This window comes from Prionailurus viverrinus, chromosome B1 (genome assembly GCF_022837055.1).
Source record: "Prionailurus viverrinus isolate Anna chromosome B1, UM_Priviv_1.0, whole genome shotgun sequence".
In the NCBI taxonomy this organism is placed as follows: Eukaryota; Metazoa; Chordata; class Mammalia; order Carnivora; family Felidae; genus Prionailurus; species Prionailurus viverrinus.
Window position 1 is genome coordinate 113,220,064 of NC_062564.1, and position 11,042 is coordinate 113,231,105.

Genomic DNA, 11,042 nt, shown 5'->3' on the forward strand with positions numbered 1-11,042 from the left:
TAGAAGAGCTACAGATTTGAATCCAGAATTTCCTTAAGATCGCAAATGACCTAGCAAAGTGTGTCAGAAATCACAAGACAAAGTAATCAGAATAACTAGCCCATCATAAACTCTCTACGTGGAAATAACAGCAGTAAGAATAAGGAAATATAATGTTATATTTTGGTAAGAATAAATTCATTTTAACATTGACAAGTCCATTAAAAATAAGATCTAGTTAGTATCTTGTCTATTTTAACTAAAATATTAATTTTTATATTCTTTCCAACACTAAAATATATCATTATGTGGTATACTGAACCAGAAATACGGACATACTTCAAGTTGGAAAAAACAGAGATAGCATCTCTTTGGTTTGACTAGTCATGTCATTGTACTTTCCTTTCATTTCACTTGGCAGGTAGATGTGCTTTGGAAGCTCCTTCTCTCAGAAATCTCCCTACTCTTCTAATTGCTACACATTTACTTTCATAAGATCTAGCATTAACATCACCTCAATCACAGGGTAAAGCTCTTTATCATCTTCAAACATGCTAATGATATAGGTTACGGCTGAAATTGCTCTCTGCCATGGTAAAAAATCTTCTTCCATTCTGAGATACTTGGTCAAGTTTAGAGCCATCTTATAATCTAGAAGTTGAGCTCTAAGGAAGAGAAAAAAAAAATCAGTTAATTTAAAACCAGAGACTAGTACTCATTTGACTGAAAGTACTCATACGGAAATCACAGAATTCAACATTAATGAGAATCCTTCTATTAAACAATTAAGAAAATGGATTTATTTGGGGGGGCAAGTCAAAGAGGTTTGTTCACATGATGCATTAGTGCTTTCATACTTTCAGTAGTAAAGTGGAAGACAGAATATTGAAAAGTACATTTGAAAAATTGCTGAGGTAAAATTTTGGATAAAAGCCATTTAGCTATGGCTAATATTGATGGATAGACATAAGCTGATTGTAATATACACATGTACCGTGATAAATATATCTTATGGAAATTACATTTGATGTGAAGAAGCATGAATGACAACACTCATGAATTATGAATACTTAAAACATTCCAATTTAACTTATATTGCCCATTAAAACATCTTTTTCATACACTTCCAAGTAATACTAATAAATATAGATTTTGTTCGTCCACAAAATCTGAAGTTTCTATTGACATTTCAAAGTTTAAAGAATCCAATTTCTTCCTCCTTAAAAGGGATTCTAGAGCCTTTTGAAATACTGTCTTCAGAAATCTGAATCTAAAATGCCTCACATTTAGACTAGGTTTTAAAAAAGAACCTTAGATGGGAATCCTGCCTTTTCAAATTACATTTTGAAAGTTTAAGTTAAATAATAAATGCTAAATTATTGAATTAGTAATATTGATGTGTTGGCTATTATGTTTGAAATTATTTTGTGAATGAATAAGACAGTAAATATATCTTGATTTCTTCCCAAGTTTGATTACAGGATGTACTAATATTGGACAGATAGAGAAGAATACAAATCTTTGATATCATTTGATTTACATAATGAGATATGATACACAGCTTGTTTTCAGTTCAGAGAGTTGATTTCCCCTATTTTCTCAGTTCCTGATCTTATTTAGAAGGAATTATATTTTGAAGCATTCAACCTCCCTTAATAATAGTATAAATAATATGGAGGAATGGTGTGTTTTATTCAGAATGTTGGTTAAGTAAAAAAAAAAATGTAGAATTTTGTGTTGATACTTGAAACTTGAGAATTTTCTAATTTTAATGATTCTCTATTTTCCCTGGTGGATAGAGCAACAACCATGTCCAGTTGGTGGTTTTTTAAGGTGGTTATGAAGAATAGTTGTTGCTCTGAGGATTAATTTAGCAAAGAGAACAATGAAAGTTTAGGAAGGATGATAGATTGTTTGGTCAGAAGCCAAGTGGTCTGTACATTTCAGATAGGTGAAGATTGGAAGGAATGAGTCTTGGTTACGAAGGCCAGAAGAATTGGCTAATTAGGTAGCATAAGTAGAAGTAAGAAGGGAATACTATGTATTCAAATGTTGAAAATCAATATCCTATCCCATTGCCTTATATTTTCCAACATGCTTGATAGCTACGCAACAGTTCCATTTTGGTATCACTTGTTTTCTTTAAGTCTGAGTCATGTGGTCAGAACGCTGGACTGGGAGTGAATTTTTGCTGATTATTATAGGGATGACATTTTGAGAAATTAGCTGATGCACCTTTCTTTTTCCACAAATTATGTTACTCCACAGCTCCTACTGGTATTTGATAACTCCAGAGGAAGAGCAGCATCATTTAACGTTTATTTTTGAGAGACAGACAGAGACAGAGTGTGAGCGGGGGTAGGGCAGAGGGGGACACAGAATCCGAAGCAGGCTCCAGGCTCTGAGCTGTCAGCACAGAGTCCGACACAGGGCTTGAACTCATGAGCCCCGAGATCATGACCTCAGCTGAAGTCGGACTCTTAACCTAGGCGCCCTGAAGAGCAGTATCGTTTAGAACTCTGATTCTCAAATTTGAGCATACATCAGCAACACCTGGAAAGTTCATTCAATCACATACTCCTGATTTAGCAGGGGTTCTGATTTGGCAGATTTGGAGTAGAGCCTAAGAATCTGAATTTCTCACAAGCTCCTAGGTAGTATTGATACTGCTGGGACCACATGTGAAGACCTGCTTTTGAGAACAAAGTCATCTCTAGTGCCCTTCTCAAATCCCCTTACAGTCCTGTGTTGGCTCACAGCTGCCACCTTCTTCAGAGAACAGCCCTTGGCCAAATACAGCCATCCTACCTAAAAGGTTATGCAATCCCTGCCCCTGGCCATTAATTTTAGGATTCAGGAATAAAATAAGCCAACCTGTTTCCCTCAAGTTGGACCCACTCTTCAGCACAATTCATAGCTTTCTAGTGGAATCTAGCAAAGCTTGACTCCATCTGAGACCATATTATGGCTTAGCTTTTTATCCCTGTCCCATTCTATTTCTCATACTCCCTATCTCATGAGAGTTCTCTCTCAATAAACTACACATACATTAACCCACATTTCATACTCTATTTCTAGAAAGGGAACTCAACCTAGGATATCATGCTTAGGCAACTTTGAGTCTCAAATTCCATTAGTTAAATCCATAGACATACAGCATTTCTGAAAGCCAGATGTGGTTAAGAATTTTCTTTATTCATAAATCATCCAGGGGCACCTGGGTGACTCAGTCAGTTGAATGTTTGATTCTTGATTTCGGCTCAGGTCATGACCTCAGGTTCATGAGATGGAGCCATGCGTTGGGATTTGCACTGAAAGTGTGGAGCCTGCTTGGGATTCTCTCTCTCTCCCTCTACCTCTGCCCCTCCTCTGCTCACATTCTCTTTCTCTCTCAAAATCAATAAACATTAAAAAAAAAAAACTTCCATCAATCTAGCAGAAGCCTAGCTTGATGGACTCAAACTGTCCTATAATCCAGAGAAGAGGGAAGCTAAAATTTAAAGTTTCCACCAAACTCAATGGCCAAGAGGATAAGCAGGTCTAATGAGAGAATTCTTGCTCTCCTATCTTTGGCTAGGGCAGCCAGGAAGTTTGGGGAATCCTGTAACAAAGGGTTTGTTTTTGCTTCCCTGGATGTGACCTGGAAAGACAGCATAGTCCTCAGAGAAGCTGAGGTAAGCATAGTGTCTTGCCAAACATTACTCTTTACTGGGACATTAGAAACAGTTCAGAGAGGTGCCTGGGTGGAAGGAACTGACCTCATGTGCTCATGTTCTCCCGCGAAGCCTTGGGTGGTGTGGAGAATTTCAAAAGTTCCCATGTGTCTGATCTCTCAGGGTTCACTTGCCAATTAAATTCTAATTTCTGGCTTAAAACAGTCTCTTTGCAAACAAATAGATCCTTTTTGGAGTCTTAGTTGATTACTTCTCCTTCTTTAAAAGGGAGTCCATGGGCGGCGTTGGGGTGGGGGGGAGATTGGGAGGGTGAAGTTGCTTATCCAGGTCTGTGTTGTGCTCTGGTCACCTCTCAAACACCTATAAAATGGTAAAACTAGTGACCTAGAGATCTGTAACCTGGCATAGCTGATGTTCACTGGCTGTCTTTATTTGCTAACCTGCTCCTCACTTTGGATGTCACAGGAGCCACTGCTCTGTGAAGCCTGGCTGAAATTCTGTCCACATCATTAGCTTAGGTGGCCCTTTAAGCCATCCTTTCTGCCTTTCTTCACCTAGAGACCCCTGCTCCCGCCCACTGGTTTGCTAGCCAGTACTCTCTGCTTTCCCTTATGTTACTCTTCACCCCTCTCCTGGCTGTAGCACAGAGTGGGCCACAGAGCACAATATAAGCTACTGAAAAGGAAAAACCTACAGTAACAGGTGGACAAAAAAAAAAAAAAAAAAAAAAAAAGGATTCTTTCTGTCTCAGTTTTGGCAAGGCCCCTTGCCTCACCCCCCTTGGCCTAAATCCCAAAGTAAGATTCAGGCCCACCAAATTGGAACTAACATGGTCAGGATAGATTTTTGTGATTCTTAGCTGATAACCCACCACTAGCATATTACAGGCATTGGAGAGGCTAGGGGGAGAGAGACATTTTAAAAGAAGCCTTTAGGGGGCCACCTGGGTGGCTCAGTCGATTAAGCATCCAACTTCAGCTCAGGTCATGATCTCACGGTGTGTGGGTTTGAGCCCCGTGTCGGGCTCTGTGCTGACAGCTCAGAGCCTGGAGCCTGCTTCGGATTCTGTGTCTCCCTCTCTCTCTGCCCCACCCCCACCCACACTCTGTCTCTCTCTCTCTCTCTCTCAAAAATAAATAAACATTAAAAAAATTTTTTTTAATAAAAATAAAAGAGGGCTTTTGGGAGCGCTGTCAGTGTCCTGTGAATGCTCTCCTTCCACAGGGGAAAGAGGGATACAAGAGGCTTTTCCCCTTATGTCAAGCTTAGGAAAAGAGGCTTTAATGAGACCACTTGACGAGTTTTACCTGTGTAACCTGGAGTTTGGAGGCACAGTGGCCTGGCGTCTGATACCCCAAGAAATCTAAAGGATAAGAGACTATGGTTGACTACTGCTCTGGCCTCACAGTGAAGAGATAAGACTGCATGGGGTGGCCCATCCTTCCAGACTATGCTGGGAGAAAAGATACATGAATACTTCCTGTGGAGCAGAGGTGGTTCTGAGGTTTTCACTTGCTCACCTCAAGGAACTGCAGGAGAAAGACTCTTAGCAATAAAAATGGGTGTGGATGGCAAACACCCGATGAAAACAGCACACAAGGAAAAGAGTCAGTATTCAACATCTACGAAGTTCAGACGGCACCAAATGTGGACAGTAGGTCAGGCTCTTTCTTCCCTTCACCTGCTCTCCCTTCTGGCTCTCCTTGCCTTAGGTCTGGAGGAGGCAGAGGCAGCCCAGTAAGGGGGGGAGAAGTAGAAGTTCCATGCCCAACAATGGGGAGGACATCAAGCACCTTGTTCCTGCTGCAGGTAGCCAGCCTACAACCTGCCTGAGTTGGGGGCAGGGAGGAACTTTAAAGGAAGTTGGTAACTTTGATGGTTTTACTGGACTGGCCATCTACTCAAACTGAGCCTGTCTGGGGGACTTGAAGCGTTGCAAGAATTTTTATTCCTTGTCTTAGACAAATGTACCCATCTGGATATTCATCCAGGGCAGTAAGAGTACTGGCTCCTCAAATTTGGGGACAGGGGAATCAAGAATGCATTTATTTTTAGATGTGCTCTTTTAGTCCTGCTTATGAAACATGATACTTACATTTCTCTTTGAACAACCGAGCGGAACTGCATGAATTCTTATCCTACCCCAGGCACTTACCTGTGTAACTCCTTTTTTCTCCCTAAAGCTTCAGAGTGATCTGAATGTGTTGTGTGTGAATGTGATGTGTTTCTCCTTTTTTCTCCCTAAAGCTTCAGAGTGATCTGTACCTGGCTGCAGTCAACACTAGTGGACTCTGTTTCCCTGAGTCTTGTTTTCCTCATGTATTACAGAAAGAAATTGGGTGATAGCTCAATAGCCCAGGTGGTAGCTCAGGTATTTTCCAGATGGGTTGCTGTGTGACTCTACATACTTTTTGGTTTTCAGATTTGTTTCACTTTCTTCCTTTCCTTATCTCTTCAAAATTTTACGGGGCTGTGGCCGAGGAGCTGAGCAAATGCAAGAAAGTCTTTCAATCCCATGAGTTATTTGCTTTATACACAGTTCCCCAGAGAGAGCTGTTCAAGAGGCTTTCACTTCTTAAAGCAAAAAGAACTGTCTGCATTGTGTTGTGATGGGAATTAAACCATAAAGAAAGATAGTGCCATTCTGTGTAATTTCTAACAGCCAAGAAGATGCCAAGCTTTGGAAACGGTCATGATGCATTCAGAGGAGAGTTTCCCCCAAAAAGAATTCTTAGTGGTTCTATTATGTTTTAAAATATTATCTTCCTTTACCACTTAATTTCCCAGGCCTGTGCAGTGTCTGGGACAGTCAAGGGGTACACTTTAATTAAGTACTTGCTACAGGCCAGACATTGTTTGGGGCGCTTTATGCACATTATTTCATTTATTTCTTACAAGTCTCACCAGGTCACCTCCATTCTACTCAAGAGTCAGAGAGAGGTTAAGAAATTTACTTAAGGTTATACAGAACCAAGATTTTAATCTGGTTCCCCAGCTCCTTTTTTAGCCCTACTCATTCCCTCCTTTAAAACTGTCGAGAAGGTTTTCTGACTTCCAGTGTATTATCGAGGAAGTCTGTGTAAAATAGTTCTCTCATTCCTTTAGTGCTGGCATACTATCCCTCAGGTATGTATTCAGCTCATATTTAATGAGCTTCTGCCATGGGCCAGTCACAGGAGCTGGGAATAAAATACACCGGGAACATGATCTGGGCTCCTACCCTCACTAACTTACAGTTTGGTAGCTTGGTAGGTGAGATGGACAATTAATAAAAGATGACCATATCATATCGTGGTGAAATACAGAGTTTGCAAAAGGGACACCCAACCCAGACAAAGGGGCCAGTGAAGGCTTTTTTATGTCTAGGATGAGGCCACTACAAAGCCACGAAACCAGTGGCTGTGTCCCTAGCTCCTACAAGTATCAGAAATTCAACAATACCAGTTGAATTAGTGGTGTTAGACTACTTGAAAACAAAACAAAACAAAACAAAAACCCTCAAAGGTACTGTGGTTACTACTCCTCCATTTCCCTAATATATGTTGATGATTTTTTTTCTAAGCGTAGGTTACATTCAAGCCATGGGGGAAAAAAAAAGTCAAATTTCTTAAACGGTACCTTAGTTCTGGTCAATCCTAGAGCACCATGTTTCATTCTTTTTACCTTGATTACTTCAACAAGATTTGACAACTCTGGCCATAAAATGATACAATGGGCTTAGTTAGGCTCATAGAACTAAGTTAATGAAATACATTGTCATTTTATTAAATCAAATTATGCAAGTGCACTTTTGAGCATTTGCAAATGTCACTCCTAATTAGCTCAAGGGCTCTGGTATAGTCAAACCCTACTCAAAGGTGAGTTTTTGTGGGTCTGATAAGAGCTAATATCAGTATTTGGGCTATGAGGCTTATATGGGTTTTTAAAAAGAGAGTTAAGGAAAACAATAATGTTATAAATGGTGGTTTTGGATATTTTAAGCTATAACTAATACTTAAACATTGTTGCAACTCATTAAGAAAAGAGATTTGGGATACAATCCATAGTATTTTAAATAGTCTAAACTCATTCCAAAATTCACCTTGCCAAGGCAAAAGCATCATCGATAAGACTTGCGCGGTCAGCAGAAGAAAACCCCTGGGAAGAAGAAGAAAATGAGGTAAGAAGCACAATTTCTAAAACAAAGAATGTTGAAAAAAATTAATATCATTCAAGCTGTTGTTCTTAGAACAAAAATAAAACAATTCACAACCACTGCTACTCTTACCTTGTGGTTGAAGGAAAGATTGGTAGCTATCCATTCCCAAGTTGGTACTTCATAATTTACACGATAAAACCCAATATGATCTGGGTTTATTTTGAGAAAAACATTTCCAGCAGGATTAGAAGAGTTCAAAGTGATTCCTGTGGTAGTAAATAAACACTAATGAGAAACATGTTTGCATATACTGTAAACACAGAGAAATTAGGCCCAGAGGGTCAGAAGAAAAGAAAAGAAATATCAGCTCAAGGAGTCAAGTTTGATTTGGATCCAAAGCCCCAAAGCCTAATTCTTATTTAGTTGCCTAATTTTAGAATGTCACTGTAGTACGTGAGCTGAAAAAGAATAACTTATGTAAATAAGCGTCCTGTGATTTGTGACTTATACTTCTTACTGGTAGTAGCTTGCCAAAGGAGTGAAATAATTCTGTGCTTGTCAATCCTTCAATAAAAGTAAACAATGCCCAAAGACAGAGTGGTTCGTGCTTCTGGGGGTAGTCTGCATATTTCTAATCGTGATGGATGAATTACACAAAGAATATGCACTGGGCAGCCTGGGGAGGCGATAAAAATGTAAACATTTCAAAGAATACTTTATTTATTAGAATCAACATTCAAATTGATGGAAATGGCTATTGCCTAGTAGAACAATGATTTGAGCATCAGTAATGCTTTTAAAATGTCAAGAAGGCTCGCAATAGAACTGAAATCCAAATACGACATTCTTGATTTTGTAATCCATTTCATACTTGCTCTTCCAATTTTATTTATCTTTGTAAAGTCTTCTGTTTCCTTATTTCAGTTGATCACATCAATGCTTTTCAGCAATGGATTTGCCAAATGAACTCTCTTTCTAAAGTAGCATCCAGTATTTACAGAGGGCTCTAGTATATAGATTTTAGAAGCTCAGCATTGAAGGAACAGAGACTTAAGTGTAAGATAAAAAAAATTCACTTAAAATAATAGCTGTGGGGCGTCTGGGTGGCGCAGTCGGTTAAGCGTCCGACTTCAGCCAGGTCACGATCTCGCGGTCCGTGAGTTCGAGCCCCGCGTCAGGCTCTGGGCTGATGGCTCAGAGCCTGGAGCCTGTTTCCGATTCTGTGTCTCCCACTCTCTCTGCCTCTCCCCCGTTCATGCTCTGTCTCTCTCTGTCCCAAAATAAATAAATAAACGTTGAAAAATAATAGCTGTGCTCTGACACGACCAGTATTTATTTGTTAGTGTTACTCCTATACTCTTTAATTCATACACTGTCTCGTTTGCATGGACAATATGCAGTGTAAGTAATGGTGTGAGAATAGTTAGTATATTTGAAAATTTTCAATTTTAATGTAGTGAGGATGTAGGATGTGATATCGGAAAATAGAGGATGAAGCTGGAAATAAAGTCTGGCTCTTCAAAGTACAAGAGCCACATGCCACGTGAAGGACTCCGTCTTCTGAGAGACAGAGAAGATTTTTAAGCAGGGAAATAACATGCTCACGTCTGCTTCATAGAAAGATACCTTTGCTAGTGGTGTGAGAGAGATATTGGGAGGAGATTTAGAGTCTCCTGTAATAACATAGGGCAAGGGGGAATAAGGGCTTACTCTAACGTGGAGGCAACGAAAAAAGAAAGGAAGTGATGCATTCAAGAGACACATCACAGGTTAAAAGCAACAGTTGGTTTTCTTACTTGATGTGGAAAGTCAGAGGAGAGGAAAGTGGCTTGCATGATTGGATAAATAATGATGTTGCCATTACGGAGTAGAGGAAGATGAGTTAGTCTGGGAGGAAAGATGATTTAAAATTTGGAAGTGTTCACGAGGGTTGGAAGATCTCCAGGATGCAGTAGTTTTTCATAATACATGAGTAAGCTCTTCAGCAAGACAATACTTTTTTTTAGGAGCGTTCAGAGGAGGTACTTGACAAATTATAAACCTTTACCTCACTCACGTAGTATTTATCTTTCTTTGTCATTCTCCCATGGACAGGTTGTTGAAAGGAAGCTAATCTTTTGGCAACCGTACACTTTGGATGTTTGGATCTGGAGGAGAGCCTCTTGCTAAGCAAAGAGACATATGTTATAGGAGAAAGAGCATGAACTTTCGAGTCTGACAGATCTAGGATAAAAAAAACCCTTGCTCTGTGACTGACTAGCTGTGTGATCTTGGCCAAATCACTTGACCTCTCTGTGTCCCAGTTCACCATAAGGGAAATAGGGATAAAAATCCCTCACAGGACTGTTGTGAAGATTAAATAAGATAACATCAGTAAAGCATTGGTCACATAGTGATTTGTCCAACAGATGGTAGCTATCCTCATTATTATGAAAGGGGATATGGCACAGTTCTATAAATAGCAAGGCAAATATAAATAACATTGAGAAGTTCCTGGCAATCCATCTAAATACTGCAGTATTTTAGTGTGCTTTATATATACCTAGTTAAGCCTGTCTCGGGTTACTGTGATTTTTCTCACTTTATAGATGAGGAAGCTGAGATCCAGGAAGTCAGTAGTTATGGACTTTCCAAGTTCATGCTACCTTCAGAACAGTTGTCAACAGCAAAAGACTGTTGGGTTGTTTAGTTGCATAGTGAAGTAAGTAGGACTAAAAATACTGGTGGCCATTCCCCGTGGCACATGGAAGTCAGGGCATATGTTTCCTTTCCTTTCTCCACTTGCCGTTATTTATTTATTTTTTTTTCTGATTTTAACGGTTGTATGTGTTCCTTACAGTTCCAAATATGTATTTGGAAGATAACAAAAAAAAAGCATAATGAAGAATATAAAAATTACCCACCACTAGTTAATGTAATACTTATTTCTACTGCATGTGTGTCGTCTATATATGTGCATAAACACGCACACAGTACACATAATGGAACTTTACTGTTTTTAGGATTCGTAATCCTTTTCATTTAAAAGTATATTTAGGGGGCGTTTGGGTGGCTCAATCTGTTAAGCAACCGACTCTTGATTTTGGCTCAGGTCATGATCTCAGTTCATGAGTTCGAGCCCCGCATCGGGCTCTGCGCTGACAGCATGGAACCTGCTTGGGAGATTCTCTCTCTCCCTCCATCCTCCCTCTCTCTCTCTCCCTCTTTCTCTGCCCCTCCCTCACTCTTGCTTTCTCACTCTTTCAAAATAA

General features: G+C 39.6%; 1 protein-coding gene across 1 annotated transcript in view; it reads right to left on the bottom strand.

Annotated features, from left to right (window-relative positions):
• ENPEP (glutamyl aminopeptidase) overlaps positions 1–11,042 on the bottom strand; it is an 87,500-nt gene that overhangs the window by 13,034 nt on the left and 63,424 nt on the right. The window contains exons 12-14 of the mRNA XM_047857149.1: positions 7,921–8,057; positions 7,735–7,790; positions 494–644 (exon numbers count right to left, since the gene is read on the bottom strand). Of these exons, the coding sequence (XP_047713105.1) occupies positions 494–644; positions 7,735–7,790; positions 7,921–8,057 (344 nt within the window). The remainder of the gene's footprint in view (positions 1–493; positions 645–7,734; positions 7,791–7,920; positions 8,058–11,042) is intronic.